The sequence below is a fragment of the Syngnathus floridae genome, unplaced genomic scaffold, assembly GCF_059516105.1.
Source record: "Syngnathus floridae isolate MCC-2025c unplaced genomic scaffold, RoL_Sflo_1.0 HiC_scaffold_229, whole genome shotgun sequence".
Classification (NCBI taxonomy): Eukaryota; Metazoa; Chordata; class Actinopteri; order Syngnathiformes; family Syngnathidae; genus Syngnathus; species Syngnathus floridae.
In genome coordinates this window covers 10,269-37,801 of record NW_028284216.1, presented here as the reverse complement: position 1 = coordinate 37,801, position 27,533 = coordinate 10,269, and the positions used below count along the sequence as shown (strand labels likewise).

The window sequence follows — 27,533 nt, the reverse complement described above, 5'->3', positions numbered from 1 at the left end:
TGTGTGGGAAATGAGTGTTTGGGACGTTTTGGACCTTTTTTGCAGAAGAATGGCCTGGTGGAACTCCGGGTGACATCATGGAGCTTTCCATTAGATGCCAGTCGTTTACAGTCCATGGAGGGGGCGCTGTCCCACTCGCTGTAGTCCTGCATGCCAAGCCACAACGTTGTATGGTTGCAATCTATCCTCGTCACGTGACATTCTCGGTGCAACTTATTGACATGATTCATCTTTAGACTGCCATCATCAACTTACATGATATTTTCCGTTCACCCCCATCCTTTGTCCCACAAGAGGCATCATTGCTGATTGCTTGTGAGCTTGAGGAAAGGAAACAGAGTTTTTGAACCATCAGCGCCAAGCCCGTTGAATGTGATCAGGGACCACCTCCGCCCTCGTCGATACGCGTTGGTGCTCACCTGCCAAAAACTGGGCCTCGCCATCTGAGTGGGCGCTGGCCAGGTGACCTCCCCACACACGGCAGAAATCTTCAGCTTCATCGCAGTCTTTTAGCATTTCCTCGTAACGATAGCAGTAATCGCCATACAGGAAGTGGCCATCGTCGCAGGAGGAAGCTGAAGCCGCAAACAACATTTTGTAGCAAACCATGAGGGGATGGTGAAAGTGCAAACAAGCGCACTGCAACTCACTTGCCACGAGAGCAGAACCCCCTTTGGGTAAACACCTCTCTTTATCCGGGCAGACTGTAAACAAAGGCCCAGTTACGTTTTTCTCCTCTCAACGGCATCATTACGTCGGATGCTCAGGCTTACAGTCCACCGGCCGCATGCACATGTACGCCAACGAGGAAGCGCAGGAGCCAGATCTCCACTTGCCAGGCTGCCTCCAAGCCCCTTGGTTGACGTAGACGCAGGAGGCAACGTCGGTGCTGTCGAGACAAGTCGCGAGAGACCCACGACCGACAATGGGCCGAGATGGAAGATTGGGCATGTTTTCCTTCTCTCGAGTGCCCTTAACAAGGAAAGCATGCAAAGTTGAGATTTCTTACCTCCCAGGTTGATTTGAGGCCCAGTTGGTGAGTGTCAGCATCTCGCCGTCAGACCAAGTCAGGTTTCCGCCCACAAAGTCACACCAGACGTCGTCGCAATTCTGGGCCGCGAGAACAAAAAACGATCAAGGCGGTCGCTCCAAGAGTCCACGGCCGCCAGTGCGTGCGTCTCACCAGAGTGGAGAGTCCCAGCCAGAAGGGGGTCTTCTTGCCCATGGCGTCCTTCACAAAGTCTTCCTCGGCCGAGGAGGTGATGGAGACCAGGTCGCCGCCCTGCCAGACGCAGTCTCGACGGGCCCCCAGCCAACCGTTGGGGGCCTCCACCTTCTTGTAGCACCAGTATTCGTACTCGAGCCATCCGGGATCACAGAGCTTGGCTGAGGGCACAATTTGCGGATCAGGCGGACACATTTGGCATATGACGACAAGACGGTGTGACTTGAGCGCCCCGCTGCAACTTCTTTTTGCCAAGATCAACGGAGCAGGACATTTACTGGCCGTTGCAAGTGTGTGTTGTTTGAGGCGTATACATTGCGACGCACAGTTCAAGGCGACTTACCATGGAGAGGAAACGGCGAAGGTGCCGTCACTCCTGCAAGAGCAAAGACAGACGTCAACGCGTGATGACAGCCGGTGGAGCGTCACATCTCATTTACCCTTTTTCGTTTTCTTGCACATGTAGCCTCGCATGTGGGAGCACCTGTCGGCCTTCCAGTCGCCGCTGCCGGTGAGGAAGGAAAGACAGGTTTCCCGAGAGCTGGCATCGGCGTCACCTGGGGGGAGACAAGATCTAAGCGCTCCTCCGTTCCTCCAAACGACAGACGTGCTTCCGGACCGACCTGCGCTCGAGCGGATGTAAGCGAACGGGGATCCGTCAGTCCATTTGGTGTCGTCTTCAGTGATAGAGGTGTTAGCACCCAACCACAGAGAGGGCGCGTTTGCCAGAGCCTTGACGTAACCTTTGGAGCCGAGGCAAACAACGAACGGTTGGAAACGGCTTTCAGAGAGACACTTTACTCAGCGGCTCATTGAGCTTTGTGCTCGAGCCCATACTTTGCTTGAATGTGTTTTTGCTTTCCGAAAACGAGCGGTCGTGGCCGCCAATATGTTGTCCTCAAGCCAGCACACAGAACAAACGTATTGTGAGGTTTTGTTGGGAACGTCTTGGCAGAATGCCCTTTCGGAAAATGTTCCAACTCCCGAGAGGGCCATTCGTCCGCACGCTAAATTATCCCTACGGCAAAGGTCCGTAGGATCAATCATCGAACAATCGCCTGTTTGTAACGTCTCCAATCAATCCCAATGCGGCACATTGCCCAACCGGGGAACGACAGAATTCATTCATTCATGTGTGGACAGAAAGGAATGGCCAGCCTACCGTGTACAAAGATCTGCTCGTGAAAGTCGGTGATGCTGCTCAGGTGTCCTTCCAGCCGCTGGCAGTCGTCTTGGGCCTCCTTCCAGGTCTTGGGCTGGCGGACGATCAGGTAGCAGAAGTCGTTGGTGGGGTTGTCCAGCCACCAGCCGCATTGGTCAGTCCAGTCTGCGAGCAGACAGACGGCGGCGGCGCTTGAGATTATAGAGGCGCGCGCTTGGCCGGGCGGGCGGGCGGGAGGGTGACAGCAGACGGCGTGTCTACCGGACGCTCGCCCACCTACCCGGTTGGCCAACCAATGGTGGCAGCTGTTGAGGTCCTCGGCGCTTTGCTGCAGGAAAGGGCGGGGGCAAATATGAGAGCGCAGCGCATGACGGGAGAAGGGTGCAAAGTGAGTGTAGGCGTGTTTGACGTTGGGACCTTTTTGGCACACAAATGGACCTGTGAAACAGGAAGACAAATGGACTGATTTCACATCCACACTTCCATCCACCAATCCACAGTCACCATATTTGGCTCCTATCCGGTTGTAGTCCTGCGGATGACATTTTGGACAGGACTTGAGCTTGCTGCATTTGATCTGGTCAGCTTCCCACCACCATCACTCACATGACGGTGTCGCCCTTGTACCTTCTCACATTTAAGATTCACTTTGTCAGTTTCAGTTTATCGGTGGCCAAACACTATGTACATTCAAAAGACGTACATTGTGCCCTCCCTGGCACTTTCAAAAACGGTCTCCAAGATGAGCGGTCAGAAGGCCAGGACTTTTACCTGCAAGTCTTGCACGTCCTGGATCTCATGGTGCCAGGGACCTGCCAACTCAGCTCGTGCAAAACGACTTTTTCAAAGGCATGTCACTCACCAAAGCTGTTCCGTCAGTCCACTCGTAGTTGCTGTTGTTCTTCCTCTTGAGTCCCACCCAAGCCCAATTGTCATACGTGTGACCTTGAGGAAAGGAGAATAAGAGCTTCAGTCCAAGAAGAGCTTCAGCCAAATGATGCCCGTGGTCAAACTTTGCGGGACTGGACGACAAGTGCGCTTCCCCTTGAGGCTCACCCAACATGAATCGGACCTCTTCCTCAGAGTGGACGCTGGCCAGGTGGCCTCCCCGAGCGAGACAGTACCTCTCGGCTTCCTCCCAATTTAGACGATTGGACCGTGGTGTAAAATGATAGCAAAAATCGCCATACTGCATGTATCCATCGTCACAGTCGGAAGCTGAGGCCACAAAAAAAAAAGCAACATTTTGTAGGAAACCATGACAATAGAGGCGGTGAAAAGCGTGCGACAACTCACTCGCCACTACAGCAGCACTGGCTTTGCGGGCACACGTCCGCCCAGCCGGGCATTCTGGGGGGGGGGAAAGACTTTTACAATTGCGCTTCTCTCCTTCCAAGGGCAACGCAGACGTGCAGTGCAGGCTTACTCAGCGGCCGCTCGCAAACGTACGCCAGCGAGGAAGCGCAAGAGCCAGACATCCACTTGCCAGGCTCCCAATAAGCCCAACGGTTGACGTAGGCGCAGGACGCAACCGAGGTGCTGCCGAGAGAATTCGAGTTAAGGCGAGACACACAACCAAAAATGGGCCAAACTGGAAGAATGGGCATGTTTGTTTCTCTCGAGTGACATCAACGTGTGCCCACCTGACAACGACAGCGTGCCATGTTGTGACTTCATTCTTACCTCCCAGGTTGAGCTGAGGCCCAGTTGGTGTGTGTCAGCGTCTCGCCGTCGGACCAAGTCAGGTTTCCGTCTTCAAAGCGACACCAGATGTCATCGCATTTCTGAGAAGGAAAAAACCCACAATCAAGCTCGTCGACGGAGTAGCGCTGCAGAGCCCACGGCCGATTGTGCTTGCGTCTCACCAGATTGGAGAGTCCCAGCCAAAATTGGGTCATCATGGTCTTCTTCACAAAGTCTTCCTCGGCCGAGGAAGAGATGGAGAGCAGGTCCCCGCCCTCCCAGATGCAGTGGTGACGGGCCCCCAGCCAACCGTTGGGGGCCTCCACCTTCTTGTAGCAGCTGGCGTCGTACTCGAGCCATCCGGGATCACAGCGCTTGGCTGAGGGCACAATTTGGGGATCGGGCGGGCGGACAGATCAGAGGACACTGATGGAATACTTTATGTAGTTCCACACGTGGGCGTTAGGTGGTACTATTGGGGCATCGCAACCAACTGCACATCTCGTCAGGGGAGACAACGCCCTTTGTCACCTTCTGGGTTCGAAGACCAAAAGAAACAAAAGCTTGTCTGCCCTTCATTCTCTGGTCTGTCGCCAGCAACCTGGGGCTAATTCTGTTAGCATAAAAGAAGCACTTTGTTTGTTTTGGCTTTGATTTGGATTCCGCCCCCCCCCCCCCACGCCAGATTTTGGTCAAAAGAAAAGTGTGCAACTCAAAATTAGTATTGAGCCCGATCTGGGGGGGGAAATGTGCGTCAGAAAATATAAAATATGCATCTGAAAAAAATAATTGAGGTGAAACCTGAAAACAGTTTCTTCAAAAAAAATTACCAAGGCGAAGCAAAACTAGTTTTACCTCGAAAAAAACTTTGCATATTCAAATCTTGGAAAGTAAATTGTGGTGATTAAAAAAAAAAAAAATTGCAGAGGCAAAGCAAAACCATTTTCAACGCGAAACGCTATAAAATTCAAATACGCCCCGCGATTCACTGGGAGATATAAAAGACACACTGAAATTAGAGTCTCCTAATAGTCCTACTGAATTTTGGAACTAAATTAAAAGAAAACATCTTTGCCAAAAATGATTGCTGATGCAACTAGATCACTTATGACAGAAACATTACAACGAACAGTAACTGTGTAAAAAGCTTCTTTTCGTGTGCGTGCGTGCGTGCGTGCGTGTGATGAGAAAATCGACATATTTCTGCACAATAAGTTAGCGATATTGTTATGAAGTCTGCAACAGCCGTCAATGGTTTGCTCGCAGTACTTTATATTAAGTACTATGCTAACAACTAAGAGCCACTAAAAGCCGTCACTTGGCTAATAGTAACAAGACGATGATCATTAAGTAAGAGAACAGGATCCCACATAAATAAAAATAACGATTGAAAGCCCACGTTCACCTCTAAATGATTAGAAACTATGAATAACATGCCAAAGGCTCGATGACGTTTGAACAAGAAATCTACTCCGCCGCATGCACTGCAAAATTGACAACGGGATAAAGTCATTGCGCTTATCTCGTCCCGTTCCACTTTCAAGCGGCAGTTTACGTCACCGAGCTCCATAAGCACACTTCAACATGTTACTTTTGTTACCACAAATAAGAACAAAGGTTCTAAGTTGTATACAGCAACAACATGGTGGTTCTTTTTTTTTTTTTTGGTGCTCCGAGTCTCCGAATAATCAGCGTTCTAAAATGTTCACAAGAGTCTTTGTAATTCACCCGTGTGATATTGCAATAAAGTCGTTCATCTCGGGCACCGGAACGGAATATAAGCAGATGCAGTTATGATAACTCAGTACCCGCCGACAGCGGTATTGTTTTAGCAACGAACTCTTCACTTTTTTATATTGACGAAAGATAAGATTGCTTACCTGAAGCGCAGCTCCAAAATATGCTCATTGTGAGAAGAGACCATTTGAGTCCCCTCCACATGTTTAAAGAAAATCGCTTCGCTGAGGGTCGGAGCGATTGCAGTCAGGAGGGGGGGGGGGGAAAATTTAATCCGCCTCACTGAAAGTCTCAGCTGGAGGAGAGGAAATGATGGACGTCCAGTCAGCCTGCGACAAGCCCGAAGCAGGCCGCTCCCTCAGATACGTCACGTGGTGGTCGGTGGATTCCAATTTGTGATCAAGACGAGAATGCAAAACATTTTACATTCAAGCCTCTCAGAATTAGTGTTGATTTTCAGGGAGCACAAAAGTTTGCCACATCATCTTGTGGCTCACTTTTTTTCTTTTTTTTTTTTACCAAGGCATGCTTGGCTTTCCCCCACGACAGTTTCAAAGTCACCCTCCAATATGGCAGAAAGGCTTCATGCACACGCGGCGTCCTGTGCTGCTTTTATGTTTTTTTTTTTTGCCAAGAGTCGAAGCGGAAAAACATTGTGGTCCGACAGCTTCAAGGCTTCTTCCACAACGATACATTTGTTTAAGGAGCACAAAGACAGATAGTTGTTCACGGGCCAAACTGATAATGACGAATACAAAGTATCCACTTAGGTGGTTTTCCCGCCGCGGTCGCCGTTTACAGGAGCGACACTGGTGAACAACACAAGAAAATACGCATTTCAACTTTTGGTGCATAATAAAATTAGCAAACCGTTGCAAGCGTTAAACTCCACCGACATCATCTTCCTCTTCAGCCATACTACTTGTGTAAATGAACACACCGAATCGCCCGATACGAAGACGGTCCACCGCGACGACCCCGCCCTGCACCGGTGGGAGAACGTGGGAAAGATGCCGGGGCCCAACAACAACCTGCGAGCATCTGTGCTTCTTTTGCCGCCATGCACATGTGCGCGTGTAGAAAGGATATGTTGCTCTCATTGCTCCGAGAGTGCTTCGAATGCAACATCTAGATTTTCAATGTGCTGCGAAGATTTTGTGAGCTGTTGAGTGCAGATTCTTTGGGTGGGATTTTTGATTTGACGGTTTTTATTGCCCCAGAAAATAGATGTCACCCTAATTCAAGTGCAAACTTACTTGATGCATGGGAAATAAAACAGAAGAACGCACGGTAGATTTATCATGTTATGACACATTAAATCAAACAGAATGTGCTGAGCGTCTACTTTTCCACCAGCGAATCATCAGACTTGGTTGTCTTAAATGCCGATTTATTGACGAATGGCCTCAAACCATTGCCCTCTTAAGACCATCGTAAAACTGAAATACAAAAGAAAGAAAACACCGCGTGAAACGATCGTTAGCTTGTAGCATGTTGGCTAACGTCACTTCGACACGTAAATAAAATGAACATACAATCGTCTCGTGCTGAGTAAAACACTTACACCAAGCATCCACAGGAGGGCGGGCTTAACCATTAAATAGAAAATGACGTTTCAACACGAACCAAAGAGGGCAGAACAAGAACACATCAGAAAATCAAATGAATGAGAATTATACCATCCGTCCGTCCCTACCGCTTGTCCGCACAGGCATCGCGGACATGTCGGAGCCTATCCCAGCTGTCATCGGGCAGTAGGCGAGTAGAGTTCAAGCATCTTGCGGTCTTGTTCACGAGCAAGGGCAGGATAGACCGCGAGATGGGTGATGCTACAAGCGGCCAAAATGGGTACACCCTGTGTCTCTCGGTTGGCCTGCGAACGCCTTGGGATCGATTCCCCGGGATGAGCTGGACAAAAGGGGAGGAGGATGGGCGCCCGTCCTAAAGGTGCTGCCCCCAGATTTAAGTGATAGAAGATGGATGGGAAAATAATAATGGGAATTGTCTTTTAATTTTTTATTGTTTTTATGTATTTTTCACAACAGGATATGCATAATAAATTAAACAGAAGAATAACGCATGGTGAATTAATCATAATAGTAATAGTGAAAGAATGAAAAGAACGTATGGTAAATGAATCGGAATAATAATAATAACGCATGGTAAATTAAACAGAATAATAACGCATGGTAAATCAAACCAAAGAATAATGCATGTGAATAACTTTGAATGCATGATAAATTAAACAGAATAATATAAATGCATGGTCAATAACATGATTTATGGTCAATAGAACTTTAAATAATCAAATCAGAATATTTGTACTGAGACCACCAGCAACTTGGACTCATCGAGAGTCATTCCACACCCGGACACCATCACGGCAGGCTGCCACTCCAGATGCAAGACTCACTGAGAGTCATTCCACACCCGGACGCCATCACGGCAGGCTGCCACTCCAGATGCAAGACGCACTTTGATTGGATAACGCGCCGTGGGCATCTTACACACAAAGCTGTTGAGTCGCACGCAGGACATCTTTCTCCATTTGCCAGTCTGAAAGTCAAAATCAGATGATTTCAAACAGTTGGGCAGGTGTTGACAAATAACCGCACCCACCTGGCTCAACGTGGCCACGCAATTCTCCAACAGGCGGGCAGGATCTCCCTTAGCCCAGTTGGTGAAGGTCACCTTCTGGCGGTCCGACCACATGAATCTGCCCTTGACGACCAGGTCGTTCAGTCCGGTCCACGCGTCGCCCGTGCCTGCAGAGGACAGACAGCAACAGAGCTCTCATGCGCTTCCCAGATATCGAGTAGTTGTGACGGAAGACCGTCGGGCGTTGGCGCACGCACCAAAGTTCATGGCTTCTTGCAGCCAATCTCGCTCCGCCTCGGAGCGTATGGACACCAGTTCGGCACAGACGCTCCTGCAGGCGTGTTGAGCACCGTACCACGTCTTTTGATCATCCAAACGTTTGTAGCAGAAGCCCGCAAACTCCTCCCAGTCAGGTCCCAAGCATCTGGGCTCTGCACGCAAGATGCCGTCACATCAAGTGTGAAATGCCTTCTATTCTGGACATTCTACTCACCGTTCTCAGCAAAGGCGTAAGAAGCCGTTTTGCCATCGTATCTGCAGACAGTAAAGTGAGAATGAGCCGGGCCTCTATGAGCCGACTCGGCGGTGAGAGCTGACCACTCACTCAACTAAAGTGATCCCGTTCTCGGTGTAGATGAGGTCGGCGTTTTGTGGCGGCGCCTTCAGCAAAGTCACAGCTCCTCCGATCTCGTTCCGAATGATACCCGCGTGAATAGCGGCCGTGCAGATGTTTGAGTCCTGCACTCAGAAAACGTCTCAGACAAAGCCGCCGGAGGGTCGTTCAGTATTTACATACCTGGTTGTAGATCGATGTTCCGTAGACAATGTGGGGGGCTTTGCCGCAGCCCGGTGGGCAGAGGACCCTGCGGAAGACAACGTGGGAGTTGGGAGGGGAGGCTTCACCGCCAAGAAACGTCATGTCGGGTCTGACTCACGTCTTTGAACTGGCGAACTTGGTGAGGCTTTTGAAATTGCTGGCACAGGTGATGTCTGAGGGTCAAAAGGGCAAATCAAAGCACATTTGAAGCTGGTTTCCTCACAGCGCTCAGAGCGGCCGAGTGTTTGACTCACGAGCGGTGTCGTCAACGGCGCACCCCAAGACATCAAAGCGAAGGCCGACATTCAATCTGTAGTCGACTGGCAGGAGGCGGACATACTGGGTGAACACAGGCGTGGCTAGTAGACGAGTCCCCAAACCAAACTAGAAACAGAGCACGTGCATGTTTGCAATGACAAGAGCATGGGTTGCCTGACCGGCCGGCTGCTTACCTGCCCGTCTGGGTGGGTATACCAAGTCTTTCCGTCAATGCTGATCTGCATCTCAAGTACGGTGTACCGTTTCCTAACGTCTGTATTACAGCTCTGGGTCACGAGGGCTGTCACCTTTTTCCTCTGACCGAGGTTCACCTGGATCCAGCTGCCGGCTGAACGAGGAAGGCATTACATTGCATGGGACACCAAATTACACACAAATAAGGTCGGCTTTTTTAACTGCTTTTTTAACTAACACTTTTCGCTCAGTAACCAGCACCCGCTGCCTCCGAGATGCGCTTTGTGAAGTTTGTCCTTCATCACAAAGGAAGAGGCTGAAAAGGCAGAGTCTGCGATGCTCCCGTCAGTTGTCAGACTGTCAAGACACACTGAGGAAAGACAAACGTTAGTTACATTGAAGGGATGCTCAGTTGACACACATTCAATGATCTGGACACCCGTCCCTTGCCGAAGCTCTTTCTGGGCACAACAGTAAGTGTCGGGATGTGAAGCCCACCTGTCTCTTCACAGCTGTAGACAATGTGCAAGTATATGGAGGAGACACCAGGGCAGGAATCTGAATCCGAAAGGTAAATGGTGCAAACATGATCGTTGTCACACAGTGTCTTGTAGAAAGAGAGGTCCACCGTGCACGTCCCTGCAAGTTACAACACACCGGCACCCGTTTGACACATGGGCACTTCTGATTTTGTTAAGGAATCAAGGTATTTTCAATTGATATCAATCACGTGTCAATCAATCACGTGTCAATCGCAGGCCATTTTGATAATGAGTTCCAACACTTGTGAAAACGCAGCTACAGAAATGCTAAAGCTCGCATTCCTTCAGTCTGACCAACGCGGCTCCAGAACGCCAAGCCAAAGTCAAGGTCGCCACTCATGGATCCTTTTGTCTTACCATCTGTTGCGTTGCCATTTGGACAGACATCGCTACGCCTCCGCCCGTAGAAGGCTGACCGGATCCGGATGACTCGTTCTTCGGGACATTCAAGGGTTTTCCAATCTCCTTGGCAGACAATCTTTTTCATATAGCCTGTGAGAGCACAACCTTGTTCTCTCTCTCTCTCTCTCTCGCTTCTCTTCACAAAAAACATTCACGGCAACTTACCGTCCTGTAGCGGCAGGGGTTTTGACGGTTTTCCTACAAGCGGGAACACGGATGGGGATGTCATGACACACGTGATGAGGGTCAGCGGAGCATCGCATCTCACCTTTTCCTCTTTTCTTGCACACGTAGCCATTCGTGTTGTCGCACGCGTCGACGTTCCAGTGGCCGCTGCCGGTGAGGAAGGAAAGACATTTGCCCCCATCGGTGTCACCTGGAGGGAGAACATCTGAGACCTAAGCGCCGGTCCATTTCTCCAAACTGCAGCCGACAAACATCCACGCCCGACCTGCACTGAAGTGGACGTCAGAGAAGGGGTCATCCCACTTGCCGCCGTCAAGCTCGATCGTTTCATTGGCGCCCAACGACAAAGCGGGACCGGTCTCCAGAGCCTTGAAGTAACCTAACAATATGGAGCACAATGGTCATTCAGAAATGCGCCTGGAGAGAGAACATCTGACATCTAAGCGCCGGTCCATTTCTCCAAACTGCAGCCGACAAACATCCACGCCCGACCTTCACTGAAGTGGACGTAAGAGAAGGGGGATCCGTCAGCCCACTTGCCGCCGTCAAGATCGATCGTTTCATTGGCGCCCAACCACAAAGCGGGACCGGTCTCCAGAGCCTTGAAGTAACCTAACAATATGGAGCACAATCGTCATTCGGAAATATACCTCAAGGGAGCAGAATGGCCAAAGACAGATGCCAGGCATAATCGACAAATGGCCAGCCTACCGTGTACAAAGTTCTGCTCGTGCGAGTCGGTGATGCTGAGCAGGTTCCCTTTCTGCCGCTGGCAGTCGTCTTGGGCCTCGTTCCAGGTCTTGGGCTTGCGGTTGATCAGGTAGCAGAAGTCGCTGGAGGGGTCGTCCAGCCACCAGCCGCATTTGTCAGTCCAGCCTGCGAGCGAGACGGACGGCGGCGGTGCCGGACGCCCACCTGGCAGCTGTCGAGGCCCTCCGTGCTTGGCTGCAGGGACGCGGGGCCAAATATGAGCATCGCGACACACCGTGTGTGGGAAATGAGTGTTTGGGACCTTTTGGACCTTTTTTGCAGAAGAATGGCCTGGTGGAATTCCGGGTGACATCATGGAGCTTTCCATTAGATGCCAGTCGTTTACAGTCCATGGAGGGGGCGCTGTCCCACTCGCTGTAGTCCTGCATGCCAAGCCACAACGTTATATGGTTGCAATCTATCCTCGTCACGTGACATTCTCGGTGCAACTTATTGACATGATTCATCTTTAGACTGCCATCATCAACTTACATGATATTTTCCGTTCACCCCCATCCTTTGTCCCACAAGAGGCATCATTGCTGATTGCTTGTGAGCTTGAGGAAAGGAAACAGAGTTTTTGAACCATCAGCGCCAAGCCCGTTGAATGTGATCAGGGACCACCTCCGCCCTCGTCGATACGCGTTGGTGCTCACCTGCCAAAAACTGGGCCTCGCCATCTGAGTGGGCGCTGGCCAGGTGACCTCCCCACACACGGCAGAAATCTTCAGCTTCATCGCAGTCTTTTAGCATTTCCTCGTAACGATAGCAGTAATCGCCATACAGGAAGTGGCCATCGTCGCAGGAGGAAGCTGAAGCCGCAAACAACATTTTGTAGCAAACCATGAGGGGATGGTGAAAGTGCAAACAAGCGCACTGCAACTCACTTGCCACGAGAGCAGAACCCCCTTTGGGTAAACACCTCTCTTTATCCGGGCAGACTGTAAACAAAGGCCCAGTTACGTTTTTCTCCTCTCAACGGCATCATTACGTCGGATGCTCAGGCTTACAGTCCACCGGCCGCATGCACATGTACGCCAACGAGGAAGCGCAGGAGCCAGATCTCCACTTGCCAGGCTGCCTCCAAGCCCCTTGGTTGACGTAGACGCAGGAGGCAACGTCGGTGCTGTCGAGACAAGTCGCGAGAGACCCACGACCGACAATGGGCCGAGATGGAAGATTGGGCATGTTTTCCTTCTCTCGAGTGCCCTTAACAAGGAAAGCATGCAAAGTTGAGATTTCTTACCTCCCAGGTTGATTTGAGGCCCAGTTGGTGAGTGTCAGCATCTTGCCGTCAGACCAAGTCAGGTTTCCGCCCACAAAGTCACACCAGACGTCGTCGCAATTCTGGGCCGCGAGAACAAAAAACGATCAAGGCGGTCGCTCCAAGAGTCCACGGCCGCCAGTGCGTGCGTCTCACCAGAGTGGAGAGTCCCAGCCAGAAGGGGGTCTTCTTGCCCATGGCGTCCTTCACAAAGTCTTCCTCGGCCGAGGAGGTGATGGAGACCAGGTCGCCGCCCTGCCAGACGCAGTCTCGACGGGCCCCCAGCCAACCGTTGGGGGCCTCCACCTTCTTGTAGCACCAGTATTCGTACTCGAGCCATCCGGGATCACAGAGCTTGGCTGAGGGCACAATTTGCGGATCAGGCGGACACATTTGGCATATGACGACAAGACGGTGTGACTTGAGCGCCCCGCTGCAACTTCTTTTTGCCAAGATCAACGGAGCAGGACATTTACTGGCCGTTGCAAGTGTGTGTTGTTTGAGGCGTATACATTGCGACGCACAGTTCAAGGCGACTTACCATGGAGAGGAAACGGCGAAGGTGCCGTCACTCCTGCAAGAGCAAAGACAGACGTCAACGCGTGATGACAGCCGGTGGAGCGTCACATCTCATTTACCCTTTTTCGTTTTCTTGCACATGTAGCCTCGCATGTGGGAGCACCTGTCGGCCTTCCAGTCGCCGCTGCCGGTGAGGAAGGAAAGACAGGTTTCCCGAGAGCTGGCATCGGCGTCACCTGGGGGGAGACAAGACCTAAGCGCTCCTCCGTTCCTCCAAACGACAGACGTGCTTCCGGACCGACCTGCGCTCGAGCGGATGTAAGCGAACGGGGATCCGTCAGTCCATTTGGTGTCGTCTTCAGTGATAGAGGTGTTAGCACCCAACCACAGAGAGGGCGCGTTTGCCAGAGCCTTGATGTAACCTTTGGAGCCGAGGCAAACAACGAACGGTTGGAAACGGCTTTCAGAGAGACACTTTACTCAGCGGCTCATTGAGCTTTGTGCTCGAGCCCATACTTTGCTTGAATGTGTTTTTGCTTTCCGAAAACGAGCGGTCGTGGCCGCCAATATGTTGTCCTCAAGCCAGCACACAGAACAAACGTATTGTGAGGTTTTGTTGGGAACGTCTTGGCAGAATGCCCTTTCGGAAAATGTTCCAACTCCCGAGAGGGCCATTCGTCCGCACGCTAAATTATCCCTACGGCAAAGGTCCGTCCGCTAAATTATCTAACAATCGCCTGTTTGTAACGTCTCCAATCAATCCCAATGCGGCACATTGCCCAACCGGGGAACGACAGAATTTATTCATTCATGAGTGGACACAAAGGAATGGCCAGCCTACCGTGTACAAAGATCTGCTCGTGAAAGTCGGTGATGCTGCTCAGGTGTCCTTCCAGCCGATGGCAGTCGTCTTGGGCCTCCTTCCAGGTCTTGGGCTGGCGGACGATCAGGTAGCAGAAGTCGTCGGTGGGGTTGTCCAGCCACCAGCCGCATTGGTCAGTCCAGTCTGCGAGCAGACAGACGAAGGCGCTTGAGAGCACAGCGGCGCGCGGGCGGGCGGGCGACAGCAGACGGCGTGCAGACGGCAGTGCCAGACGCTCGCCCACCTACCCGGTTGGCCAACAAATGGTGGCAGCTGCCGAGGTCCTCCGCGCTTGGCTGCAGGAAAGGGCAGGAGAGCGTCAAATATGAACAAAGGTGTGGCGTGACAAAAGAGAGCGCTCGGAACGTTTGCACCTGTTTTGCAGACAAATGGCCGCGTTACTGTGCAGAGGCAGGAACTGAGCTCCCCAAGAGCAGTTGGGAACGCGCAGTCTCCCACGGTGTTATTCTTCAACGCTTGGTAGTCCTGTGAACAACATGAGTGTTGGAACCCCCCCTTTTTGGTAGGGTAGAAAACTGTTTTTTGAGTGCTGACTCCGAATCATTAACTGCTCTCCCCTCTTACCTTTTTTGTGCAAATGTGGCCAAGAATCTGTTTATACACAACCTTGTAAGACATGGACCCCTATGCACTGACTAAACAGTTTGCAGAGTCGACCCCGGAACCTGTTCACCCCACTCCCCATCCCCTGCTTTGGAGCAATAAGGGTCTTCGAGGAGGTAAAAAAGTCAGCATGATGGGTTTCTCTGCTCTCAAGCTGTGTTAGTCTTACCTTAAAAACCTTTCCGACAGTTCCGGCAGCAACTTCCGGCCGAACTCTGACGAAGGTGGAAGTTGCTGCCGAAACTATCTGAAAGGTTTTTAAGAGAAGACAAATTTCGACTTTCCCAGCTAAGCTTACTTTTTCAAAGGCCTTAAGCATTTCACTTACAAATTCTGTTCCGTCACTCCACTCGACCTTCTTGCGTCCCACAAAAGATGAATGTTGGGTGTACGAGTGACCTTGAGGAAAGGGCAAGAAGCGTTTCAGCCAAATGATGCCTGTTGTCATGTTTTGTGGGGACGACGACGAGGGATGCATATCATTAGAATGAACATTCCTTTTCGATGCTGATGTTTATCAATAGCGTTCTCCATACTTTATACCACATGTGTCAAACTCAAGGCCCGGGGTCCAGATACTTTTTATTCTTTAATATTTGACCAGTTTTTACTCGTCCGATTTGAAACCGAGTTATATGTCAGTTTGTTTTGTAGCTTTTACTGTATATGAGGTGCTCATACATGTATTTGGGTTGACGGTCGGAATGGCCCTCCGAAAGAAGCTATGACTACAATTTGGCCCGTGAAAAAAATTGAGTTTGACACCCCTGCTTTTTACTGTATGTAATTTGAAGATGTGATGAGAGATCAAATATTTTTACAGCTCTTGTATTTTACTGTGGGGGGCATAACAACAAACTGTGCTCAGTGCCAATGTACACGTCGTGCAACAAGTCATCTTTATCTTTTAGCGAGAGTGAATGGGGATTCTTTGGTGGCTGTACAGAAAAAAAACAATAAAGGCCAGATATATTAGCGCAGTTCACGACAACACAGCAAGGCCTAACGATAGACTATAGCATGGTTAATTAAAAGCGCTGCAAGGATTCGTTGAAGATGCGGTGTTTGTGTTAGCGTTAGCCGCGCCGCGACAAACATAGCAAGCCTACTTACCTTGACTAAAGCACGGTTAATTAAAAGCGCTGTGCGAATTCGTCGAAGATGCGGAGTTTGTGTTAGCATTAGCCGCTCCACGCAAAGCGTCAAACACTGGGCGGTCTTTTAGCTTTATCCCATGAGCGAGAGCACTGTAAGCTAATGCTTCGTAGGGTTGCGTGTGTTTCTCCTAACCCCCTTGGTAGCAACTACTTTGACAAACGGTGCAGTGAGTTGTCTGTCACTTTAATGAAGCTTTTTATTATTCAGCTATTTATTTCCTTATTATTTGATCTACGTTAAATGTTTGTGGTATTGTTCGTAGAGAATCTTTGTGCTAGCGGTCCGCGGTATGCATCCCTACTAACGACTGCTGCGGTTCGTCTTGGTGCTCACCATACACAAATTGGGCCTCTTCCTTGGAGTGGATGCTGGCCAGGTGGCCTCTCCGAGACCGACAGAACTTCTCGGCTTCCTCCCAACTTTTGGCCTCACCCTCGTAATGATAGCAGTAATCGTTATACAGTAAGTCGCCACCGCTGCAGTCGGAAGCTGAGGCCACAAAGAAAACATTTAGTAGGAAACAAGCTGGTGACTGTGGATAAAGACGCGACTCACTCTTCACTGCTTTGAAGGCATAACCTTTGCGGGCACACGTCCGCCCAGCCGGGCATTCTGGGGAGGGGGAAAAAAAAAACGTTTACAATCGCGCTTTTCTCCTTCCAAGGGCAACACGGACGTGCAGTGCAGGCTTACTCAGCGGCCGCTCGCAAACGTACGCCAGCGAGGAAGCGCAGGAACCAGACATCCACTTGCCAGACTGATCATGAGTGCCTTGTTTGACGTAGGCACAGGAGGCGACGTCGGTGCTGTCGGGAGAAGTTGTGTAAGGTGGGACACATAACCAAACTGGAAGATTGGGCATGTTTGTTTCTCTCGAGCGGCATCAACGTGTGCCCACGACTGCATGTTGTGACTTCATTCTTACCTCCCAGGTTGATCTGAGGCCCAGTTGGTGTGTGTCAGCGTCTCGCCGTCGGACCAAGTCAGGTTTCCGTCTTCAAAGCGACACCAGATGTCATCGCATTTCTGGGGAGGAAAACCAAAAAAAATCAAGCTCGTCTGCAGAGCCGCCGCTTGTGCTCACGTCTCACCAGATTGGAGAGTCCCAGCCAGAAGTGGGTCATCATGGTCTTCTTCACAAAGTCTTCCTCAGCCGAGGAAGAGATGGAGAGCAGGTCCCCGCCCTCCCAGACGCAGTGATGATGGGCCCCCAGCCAACCGTTGGGGGCCTCCACCTTCTTGTAGCAGCTGGCATCGTACTTGAGCCATCCCAAACCACAGATGTTAGCTGAGGGCACAATTTGGGGATCGAGCGGGCGGACAGATCAGAGCACACTGATTGGCTGAGAATACAGTTAAGGAATAATCTACTCAATCAGCTTCAAGGAATGTTTCGCAGAACATTTTGCGCAATGGAACGGCAGCTCAAAAACAAAACTAAAGTGATCATTGTCGCCGTGCGTTCGCATTCCAAGCTCTACCTATCGCCAGATAAAACAAACCGGGAGCCGGCTTGGAGGACTTTGAGCGAGGAACTTGGCACCAGCGGTATGTTGACTTTTTTCAGCTATTGGGAGCATTGTTACGTTCCCATATTGCGAATTGCCAGCCACTCCGGCCAATTGTCTGACAATTGAAAAATTTGCATTGTTGTTCAATAAATATTCAAGTGAATAAGTTCCAATCGATGCACTTCTATTGACACCGTCAACTGCTTTTGGAAAGGTAACATTACATTTTGGAAGCAATTTGCCCAACGCTGCAAACCGTGGCCGAGGGAGGCGGGCACTGAGTCAAGAGGCGGAGACCAAAGATGCGTTTTAAGATGAGTCTTTTGAAAATGGAGAAAACAAATCCAACTCGGCTGATCTGCCAAATGCGAAATGTCACATTTTGTTCTTGTGACAGTCATTGGACACTTTGTAAGTTTGACATGACCCGACCAACCAATTTTTTATTAAAAAATGCAAACATTAGGTGAACATTTGTTATCTACAATTTTTTTTTTTCGGTTGAGAAGCATTTTTTTGTCTGGCATCTTTTCAACACAGAGTTTACGGCGACTTACCGTTGTTGTCCGAAGGCGCCATAGCATCTGCCACTCCTGCAAGAGGAAACGCAAAGACGGACGTCAACGCGCGATGACGGTCAGTGGAGCGTCACTTCCTCCTTACCTTTTGCTCTTTTCTTGCACATGTAGCCACTCTTGTGGTCGCACGCGTCGGCTTTCCAGTCGCCGCTGCCGGTGAGGAAGGTAAGACATTTCTCGTCGTTGCCGTCATCTGGAGGGAGACCAGATCTAAGCGTTCCTGCGAACTGCAGCCGACATACATGCTTTCAGACTGACCTTCAAATTCTTTGATTTTCTTGAACAGTGAGCCGTCAGTCCACTTGGTGTCATCATCGTCAAATGGGCTTTTGACGCCCAACCACAGAGGGGCATCGTCATCATTCAGCGCCACAGCCTTGATGTAACCTTTGGATCAAAGGAGAACGTCTCTCCGGACCACACTTGCAATACAACTCGATGGGTGTGGCGCATTTCACGACAGCTGCAGCCGTTGTGAAATGCACTACGCATTGGATAACAATACTGCAACAAAGACGGTGAAAATGATTCCACACAAAAAAAAGCAGCAAAGCAACTCTTGCCATCCACACGATGTGGGCCTGCCTTCTTTTGCTCCAACGATGGGCACGCCGCTTTTGAAGACGGCGTCTGTAGTGTTGCCGTTTTTCTCGTACAACTTACAAGAGTAGCAGTAAGAATCTTTTCATCTCAGGTTCACTGTAACCTCCTCCTCATCCATTTTCTTCTCATTCTATTCCTACGAATTGGAAAACAACGAATGGCCAGCCTACCGTGTACAAAGGTCTGCTCGTGTGAGCCGGTGATGCTGAGCAGGTTCCCTTCCAGGTGATGGCAGTCTTCTTGGGCCTCCTTCCAGGTCTTGGGCTGGCGGACGATCAGGTAGCAGAAGTCGTCGGTGGGGTTGTCCAGCCACCAGCCGCATTGGACAGTCCAGTCTGCGAGCGAAACGGACGGACGGACGCCGCATGAGCGCACAGCGGCGTATCGACGGCCAGTGCCGGACACCCGCCCACCTACCCGGTTGGCCAACCAATGGAGACAGCTGTCGAGGTCTTCCGCTCTTGGCTGCAGGGAAGGGCAAAGTGGGGGGGGGCAAATATGAGCAAACGTGTGCCGCGACAGAGTCCAGAGGGAGCGCTCGGAACGTTTGCACCTATTTTGCAGACAAATGGCCGGTTTACTGTGCAGTTGCAGGAACTGAGCTCCCCAAGAGCAGTTGGGAACACGCAGTCTCCCACGGTGTTATTTTCCCTCTTTTGGTAGTCCTGTGAACAACATGAGCGTGTTGGGACTCTTGACGTGCAGGTTTATTGTTCAAACAAAACACGGCAAACTCTAAAAGTAAAAATATCATAAAAACAACATAAACAAATAGCCCCAAGGCATTGACGCGGTCATAAACCTCCTGTCAATCCCGGCAATGTTCAAATTCACCGCAAGTTTTATAGAGTCCCTCTAGTGGCGTGGAGGGCAAATGACAACAACCCAAAAATAACACTAGAGGACAAAAATACAGAGCCCATTGCGGACCAAGCCCTTCCCCCTGGCTAAGCCTCGGTTCACAACAAAGTGTCCGATCAAACTGTTTTGCGTGCTGTGACAAATCCCCAGCGCACGACGGCGCCGCCATCCTCGTTCAAAATAGTTTGCACAGCGTGTCATCGGGCTGCTCTGCTCTCGCCCTCTTTTAGACATTTCCCCTCTTGAAACCGACATTTCTTTGTCCCCTTGTTGCACATAGCTATTGCAAAATAACTTTCTCAAATGCTTTCAGCATTTCACTTACAAATTTTGTTCCGTCACTCCACTTGTTCTTCTTGAGTCCCAAGAAAGACGAATACGGGCTTTGTCCGTGACCTTGAGCAAAGGCGACAAGACAGCCAAGTCAAGCTTTGTGGGACTGGACGACAGGTGGGCTTCGTGTCGGTGCTCACCATACACAAATCGGGCCTCTTCCTCGGAGTGGACGCTGGCCAGGTGGCCTCCCCGATCGACACAGAATCTCTCAGATTCCTCCCAGCTTTTAGCCGATTTCTCGTAATGATAGCAGTAATCGTCATACAATAAGTTGCCCTCGCTGCAGTCGGAAGCTGAGGCCACAAAGAAAACATTTTTAGTAGGACACACGGCAAGCTGATAAAGATGTGCTGCAACTCACTCGCCACTACAGCAAAACTGTCTTTGCGAGGACACGTAGAGCAATCTGGGGAGGGGGAAAAAAAAAACCGTTTACGATTGCGCTTTTCTCCTTCCAAGGGCAACACGGACGTGCAGTGCAGGCTTACTCAGCGGCCGCTCGCAAACGTATGCCAGCGAGGAAGCGCAGGAACCAGACATCCACTTGCCAGGCTGATCATAAGTGCCTTGTTTGACGTAGGCACAGGACGCAACGTCGGTGCTGTCGGAAGAAGTTGTGTAAGGCGAGACACATAACCAAACTGGAAGATTGGGCATGTTTGTTTCTCTCTCGAGTGGCATCAACTTGTGCCCACGACTGTATGTTGTGACTTCATTCTTACCTCCCAGGTTGATCTGAGGCCCAGTTGGCGTGTGTCAGTGTCTCGCCGTCGGACCAAGTCAGGTTTCCGTCTTGAAAGCGACACCAGATGTCATCGCATTCCTGGGAGGAAAAAAAAACAATCAAGCTCGTCTGCAGAGCCGCCGCTTGTGCTCGCGTCTCACCAGATTGGAGAGTCCCAGCCAGAAGTGGGCCATCATGGTCTTCTTCACAAAGTCTTCCTCGGCCGAGGAAGAGATGGAGAGCAGGTCCCCGCCCTCCGAGACGCAGTGATGACGGGCCCCCAGCCAACCGTTGGGGGCCTCCACCTTCTTGTAGCAGCTGCCGTCGTACTTGAGCCATCCGGGATCACAGCGCTTGGCTGAGGGCACAATTTGGGGATCGAGCGGGCGGACAGATCAGAGCACACTGACGACTGGGAATAGTTTTCCAGTGAGGGATGAGATCTACTCAATTGCTATGTTCATTACGTTACTGTTACTAACAGTGGCAAAGTCATTTTTGCTGCTTGGGCCGTGACGACAGGTCCATGTGAATAATACATTTTTAGCATTTTTCTGTCTCGCATCTTTTAAACGCAGAGTTTATGGCAACTTACCGTCGTCAGAAGACGGCTTAGGTTCTGGCACTCGTGCAAGAGCTTGAAAAGCAAAGAAGCAAAGACAGACGGATGGATGGATGGATGGATGATGGATGGATGTCAACGCGTGATGACGGCCAGTGGAGTGTCACATCTTCTTACCTTCTCCTCTTTTCTTGCACACGTAGCCATTCTTCTTGTCGCACGTGTCGGCTTTCCAGTGGCCGCTGCCGGTGAGGAAGGACAGACATTTCCCCTTGTCGGCGTCACCTGGAGGGAGAAGATAGAAGCGCTGGCCCATTTCTCCAAACTGCAGCCGACAGACATCAGACATGCTTTCAGACCGACCTGCAATCAAGTGGACGTAAGCTATCAGTGATCCATCAGTCCACTTGGCAGCTCCGTCCAGGGGGGTTTTGGCGCCCAACCATAAAGCATCCATCGCCAGAGCCTTGATGAAACCTTTGGATCCAAGGAGACCATGGAACAAGACAAATGATTCACTCAAGCGTCCATTCAATTCGGTTATTAATTACAGTTGCCAATTGTGACTGGGTTCCATTCCGACAATCTTATTGGGACAAAATGATTGACACATTTTACAACCAACCAAAAGACATAGTATTTCAACATCAGAATTTTGTCCTCATTACTCGATATCTGTTTCAAACCGTTTAGTCCTTGAATTCATGCGTGCTTTCAGTGGACCGGTAACGCAATTTACAGCACGGCGCAGGATCCAGTTTGCTGCTCGTAAGGAAGGTCGTGGTAACAACAAAACAGGCTGGTGGCACTTTAAGGCCAGGAACTAACCAAGCCAAAAAAACTTTCAACGTCGGTTAGAACTGCAGAGAGATGGCAAATCCAAAAAAGTACAGAGAGAAGGTATAACAATTGATGGAGGAGCAGGCAGACCGAGTGTGGCGCCTAGACAACGAATACAAACATAGCAATGATTTTTTGGGGGGAAGAAAATAAAGAATGGCCAGCCTACTGTGTACAAAGATCTGCTCGTGAAAATCGGTGATGCTGAGAAGGTTCCCTCCGAAGCGCCGGCAATCATTTTGCGCCTCCTGCCAGGTCTCGGTGGGCTGCCGGTTGATCAGGTAGCAGAAGTCGTTGAAGGGGTCATCCAGCCACCAGCCGCATTTGTCAGTCCAACCTGCGAGCGAGACGGACAGCGCATGAGAGCGCAGTGGCGTGTCGACCTAAGTGCCGGACGCCCGCCCACTTACGCGGTTGGCCAACCAATGGCAGCTGTCGAAGCCCGCCGCGCTTGGCTGCAGGGAAGGGAGGGGGTTGGGGGATATGAGAGCGCAGCGCTTGATGGAACGAGGAGTGAGTGTGCGCGTGTGAGAGTGTGCGCGTGTGAGTTTGGGACCTTTTTGGCACAAAATCCTGCCAGTGGTATATGGGCCATCATTCCGTAACTCAATTCTCCCATTAGAATTTAACAATCCCACTCCATCACGTCGTCTGTTTATCCGGCTGGTGTAGTCCTGCGGATGACATTTTGGACAGGACTTGAGCTTGCTGCATTTGATCTGGTCAGCTTCCCACCACCATCACTCACATGACGGTGTCGCCCTTGTACCTTCTCACATTTAAGATTCACTTTGTCAGTTTCAGTTTATTGGTGGCCAAACACTATGTACATTCAAAAGACGTACATTTTGTGCCCTCCCTGGCACTTTTAAAAACGGTCTCCAAGATGAGAGGTCAGTAGGTCAGGACTTTTACCTGCAAGTCTTGTAAAGTACGAACGTCCTGGATCTTATGGTGCCAGGGACCTGCCAACTCAGCTCGTGCAAAACGCCTTTTTCAAGGGCATTTCACTCACCAAATCTGTTCCGTCACTCCACTCGTAGTTGTTGTTATTCACCTTGAGTCCCACCCATATCCATGCGTAATGCGTGAAATCTTGAGGAAAGGAGAATAAGAGCTTCAGTCCAAGAAGAGCTTCAGCCAACTGATGCCCGTGGTCAAACTTTGCGGGACTGGACGACAAGTGCGCTTCCCCTTGAGGCTCACCCGACATGAATTGGACCTCTTCCTCAGAGTGGACGCTGGCCAGGTGGCCTCCCTTCTTGAGACAGTACCTCTCGCCTTTCACCCAGCCACCGAAGTGATATACATTATCATAGCAAAAATTGCCATACTGCATCCATCCATCGTCACAGTCGGAAGCTGAGGCCACAAAAAAAAAGCAACATTTTGTAGGAAACCATGATGATAAATGCGGTGAAAATCGTGCTACAACTCACTTGTCACTGCAGTAAAACTGTCTTTGGGGGTACACGTCCGCCCAGCTGGGCATTCTGCAAAAAAAATAAAAAAAATAAAACATTTTTGCAATTGCACTTTTCTCTTTTCAACGGCAGCATGACGACGGACGTGCACGCTTACTCAGCGGCCGTTTGCACACGTATTTCAACGGGGAAGTGCAGGAAACAGTCATCCAGGAAAGATGTGACCAAGGAGCCTTGACGTAGGCGCAGGATGCAACCGAGGTGCTGCCGAGAGAATTCGAGTTAAGGCGAGACACACAACCAAAAATGGGCCAAACTGGAAGATTGGGCATGTTTGTTTCTCTCGAGTGACATCAACGTGTGCCCACCTGACAACGACAGCATGCCAAGTTGTGACTTCATTCTTACCTCCTAGGGTGAGCTTTGGCCCAGTTGGTGTATGTCGTCGTCTCGCCGTCGGACCAAGTCAGGTTTCCGTCTTTAAAGTTACACAAGGCTACGTCGCATTTCTGAGTGGGAAAAAAAACATTGAATTTGTCGATCGAGTAGCGCAACAGAGCCCACGGCTGATTGTTCTCGCGTCTCACCAGATTGGAGAGTCCCAGCCAGAAGTCGTTCCACTTCATCATCTTTTGCAGAAAGGCTTGCTCGGCCGAGGAAGAGATGGAGACCAGGTCCCCGCCCTCCAAGACGCAGTGGTGACGGGCCCCCAGCCAACCGTTGGGGGCATCCACCCCCTTGTAGCAGCTGCCTTCGTGCTCGAGCCATCCGAAACCACAGACGTCAGCTGAGGGCACAATTTGGGGATCGAGCGGGCGGACAGATCAGAGCACCCGCGATAGGTGAAATCCGCAAAGTAGTGTCACCCTCTCCCCCTTTAACATAATTTTTTTGTGTATAAATAAATGTATATTAAACCATATAAGTGCATATGTCATCATTCAAACATGAACAGTTTCAAACATGTAAATACTAAATTTTCATTTGGAATTAAAAAAAAAAAAAAATCCGCGATGTACTGCACGAACCGCAATGTAGCGAGCGATTAACTGCACGAACCGCAATGTAGCGAGCGATTACTGTACACGTGTTGCAATTTATGTAGTTCCACACGTGGGCGTTAGGTGGTACTATTGGGGCATCGCAACCAAGTGCACAATCCGGTCTGGGGTGACGACGCCCACCTTCTGGGTTCCAAGACCAAAAGAAACAAAAGCTCGTCTGCCCTTCATTCTCTTGCCTGTCGCCTAATTCTGTTAGCATAAAAGCAGCACTTAGTTTGTTTTGGCTTTGATTTGGATTTGATGCCCACCATTTTTTGAAAATTTCTCTAAATACGACCTGGTAGTTTGAATTCTACAAGTGGGATGAAAGACGGTAATGTTAAGACAATTGAGGGTTTTGTGAAAACCAAAGGTTTTTGCTTTTACGATAACTTATATTAACAAAATAAGTACAAATTGTGAAAACAGTTTCCCTGATAAACATGGATAAATGGGATAATAACACCGACTTTAAGGCTGCTCGTGAGCATTTCTGTATTGATCGATCATGATGAAAATAACGTTTTAGCAACCCTTCGATTGACACGTCATCCAATGAGAATTGGAGCAGCATGAGCATTTTACGTTGATCGCGATCACGAGGAAAGAACGTTTCAGCATCACTTCGACTGACACGTCATCCAATGACAAGAGCAGCATGAGCACTATGTTGATCGATGTCATGATGAAAACAACGTTTTAGCGTCACTTCAATGGACACGTCATCCAATGACAAGAGCAGCACGAGCATTTCTATGTTGATCGATCATGATGAAAATAACGTTTAAGCATCACTTCAACTGACACGTCATCCAAGCATGAGCATTTCTATGCTGATCGATCATGAGGAAAATAACGTCTAAGCATCACCTCAATTGACACGTCATCCAATGATGAGAGCAGCATGAGCATTTCTATGTTTTAGCATCACTTCAATTGACACGTCATCCAATGTAAGAAGCGCAGCATGAGCATTTTTATGTTGCTCGATCATGATCAGAATAAAAAGTGCAACTTATTAACACTTGGTTTTACGATGCCGATAACGGGATAACTTGTTTTGATTTTGTTCATTTCGGCAAATGCAACACGCTTATTACAACTTTACATCCTGCAAAGTGGGCTCATTATTAACTTGTACACTGGCTGCTCTCGTCCAAGGCACTGTCGACATCTGCTGGCGATTTCGCCTTATTACACTCATTCTCAAGGTTGATATTTTGTGAACTGCATTAGACATCTCTACCCAATGTATTGAAAATAATAATAATAATATGGCGCTGAGCCACGATATGATAAGGTCGGCGTTCAATTGACTCAACGGTAGTAGCTGATCATTTCAAAGTAAAGTTGCTCCCATGCTCTCGTGACAGAACAGTAACCCACGAAGCCGGTGTATGACATAAAAATGACCAAAAAGGACACATCAGCCGCCAAATGATTCTTGAAATAATGACACGGGGCTTCTTAACAATCCAATGATGGCTCAATGATACATTATGAGAAAGTAAAAAAAATACGCCTGGCTGCACTCTACGCGCAGCACAAAGCCATCCAATTTGCAATCAAGTGAGGAAAGTTTCTGACCTGTAGTGCACGTCCAGTGGATACTGATCAAGATTACAAAGCAGGTAAGTCGCTCCCACATGTTTAGTGGCGAAGAGACATTCCCCAAACTCACGAAGTCATTGAAAGTAGAAGAGACCGTCCGCAAACTCACAAAGTCACCGAAAGTAGGTGAATTAAGTCAAAACGGCCAAATGATGAACAAAGCTCAAACGACTTGTTTGACTACCCCCAAGACAGGCCGCGCCCACGCGCTATGTGACCGTCACACACGTCACAAAGCCTGCAAGCACACGGACGCTTTCATTTCTTTGACATTCGTAAATGGTCTTTATTTCCTACACTTGAACAACAACCAGCGAATCATTCTAATAATCAATTACACCCAACTTTCTTGAGTAAGGCGTTAGCCCTTCAGGGAATGCTAGTAAAGCATCAAGTTGGTTGGCTTTCGACAAGTCATAACAGCAGTTTTACAAATCTGCCATGAATGAAAAATATACTCCAGGCAGTTAGGATCCTGAACTCTCTCCCCCCCTTCTGCGTAGCGTGCTGTACTTTTGCGCTATATTCTGACTGCTCTACGCACGCTTGCTCCATTTTTGCTCCTCTTATTTATTGTTATTTGTTTATTTACTATTTATTCAGCACTCTTATTTAGTCATTGTTTGTGGCTTGTTGTTGTTTTTTTGTGTTGTTTACTTGTATGTATATTGTGTACTATGTCTTGTCACCGTGGGATAGTGGGAACCTAATTTCGATTTCTTTGTGTGTCTTGGCATGTCAAGAAATCGACAATAAAGCAGACATTGATTTAATAAGGCTAGCATCATTCAGAGGAGCCTGCTCCTCCTCAAGTGTGGGACCAATAGACTGCTAAATGCCATCAACCTGTACAACTCCTCACTTGGGGGAAGGAGGCAATAGGAACAGGGACAAGGGGAGACCTAATCGGCGGAACCCAGTGCAAGAACTAACACTTTATTACTTGAAAATTCATCTTGTTTGTCCTTATATTTACTTCATCACGCAACGCATGTTGAAAGGCAACCAACTTGATGCCAAGTCATTAAGGATTGCGGCCTTTTGGCTATTTTTCCAACCAATGTGCACTCGTTTGTCGGAGCAAATTTCTCATGGGAAGCGCGTAGCAACTGAGTTATGATTATTTCTGTACCCAAGACGTTTCATTTCTTCCGGTCTCGATGTTTGAATGCTCTCCCCGTGCTTGCGTGGGCTTTAACCGACTCAAGTATTTTCAGATTTTTCAGAGAGACCCTTTGCGTATTTCCACCCTACCCCTACAAAAAATAAAAGAATCATAGCTATGCCAGTGCAATTGCTGCTACCACTACTACTGAGGTTAACTGGCACGACTAACAGGACACAGTTGTCGCCAAGTTTCAGCTCACCGGTAACAAAAAGTAGTTCTACTAGTGCACAGAAACGTCAGAGGGTAGTGCGGAATTACTCAAAGACAGTCGCCCGGCGGCACCTAGTAAA

At 49.5% G+C, this 27,533-nt stretch overlaps 2 protein-coding genes across 5 annotated transcripts; both read right to left on the bottom strand.

The window, feature by feature from the left end:
• Positions 1-25: 25 nt before the first annotated feature.
• LOC148377321 (C-type mannose receptor 2-like) lies at positions 26-6,907 on the bottom strand (the record flags this gene model as incomplete). Its single annotated transcript, XM_088368264.1, has 20 exons — positions 5,951-6,907; positions 4,253-4,449; positions 4,071-4,171; positions 3,814-3,926; positions 3,684-3,737; positions 3,444-3,605; positions 3,250-3,332; positions 2,826-2,919; positions 2,668-2,715; positions 2,388-2,552; positions 1,849-1,968; positions 1,666-1,782; positions 1,569-1,601; positions 1,184-1,386; positions 1,010-1,110; positions 774-889; positions 651-704; positions 420-575; positions 256-320; positions 26-146 (listed from the first exon to the last, which is right to left on the bottom strand). Coding segments are annotated over exons 1-20 (2,164 nt in total), but the record flags the coding sequence as incomplete, so codon positions are not given.
• A 901-nt stretch (positions 6,908-7,808) lies between these two features.
• On the bottom strand, positions 7,809-27,510 carry LOC148377320 (lymphocyte antigen 75-like). Of its 4 annotated transcripts, XM_088368267.1 has the most exons (61): positions 26,052-27,510; positions 24,009-24,208; positions 23,830-23,930; positions 23,579-23,685; positions 23,437-23,490; positions 23,204-23,359; positions 23,013-23,092; positions 22,554-22,671; positions 22,408-22,452; positions 22,167-22,334; positions 21,521-21,634; positions 21,335-21,442; positions 21,191-21,232; positions 20,757-20,953; positions 20,594-20,694; positions 20,360-20,472; positions 20,233-20,277; positions 20,009-20,164; positions 19,861-19,931; positions 19,228-19,339; positions 19,092-19,139; positions 18,845-19,009; positions 18,330-18,458; positions 18,157-18,264; positions 18,051-18,086; positions 17,074-17,270; positions 16,908-17,008; positions 16,676-16,788; positions 16,538-16,594; positions 16,316-16,471; positions 15,153-15,223; positions 14,575-14,686; positions 14,449-14,496; positions 14,180-14,344; positions 13,641-13,760; positions 13,458-13,574; positions 13,361-13,393; positions 12,976-13,178; positions 12,802-12,902; positions 12,566-12,681; positions 12,443-12,496; positions 12,212-12,367; positions 12,048-12,112; positions 11,818-11,938; positions 11,517-11,750; positions 11,298-11,417; positions 11,071-11,184; positions 10,888-10,995; positions 10,785-10,817; positions 10,575-10,709; positions 10,174-10,314; positions 9,914-10,045; positions 9,675-9,829; positions 9,477-9,606; positions 9,341-9,395; positions 9,202-9,268; positions 9,010-9,143; positions 8,899-8,939; positions 8,663-8,836; positions 8,427-8,572; positions 7,809-8,363 (listed from the first exon to the last, which is right to left on the bottom strand). In XM_088368267.1, the coding sequence occupies exons 1-61, from the start codon at positions 26,110-26,112 to the stop codon at positions 8,217-8,219; spliced, it is 6,807 nt and encodes a 2,268-aa protein (XP_088224393.1). In that variant the 5' UTR covers positions 26,113-27,510; the 3' UTR covers positions 7,809-8,216. The 4 variants fall into 4 exon arrangements, with proteins under 4 accessions (XP_088224393.1, XP_088224391.1, XP_088224392.1 ...); XM_088368265.1 differs by having other exon boundaries at positions 14,449-14,686; XM_088368266.1 differs by having other exon boundaries at positions 11,827-11,938; positions 14,449-14,686; positions 26,052-26,284.
• Between the last annotated feature and the right edge of the window lie 23 nt (positions 27,511-27,533).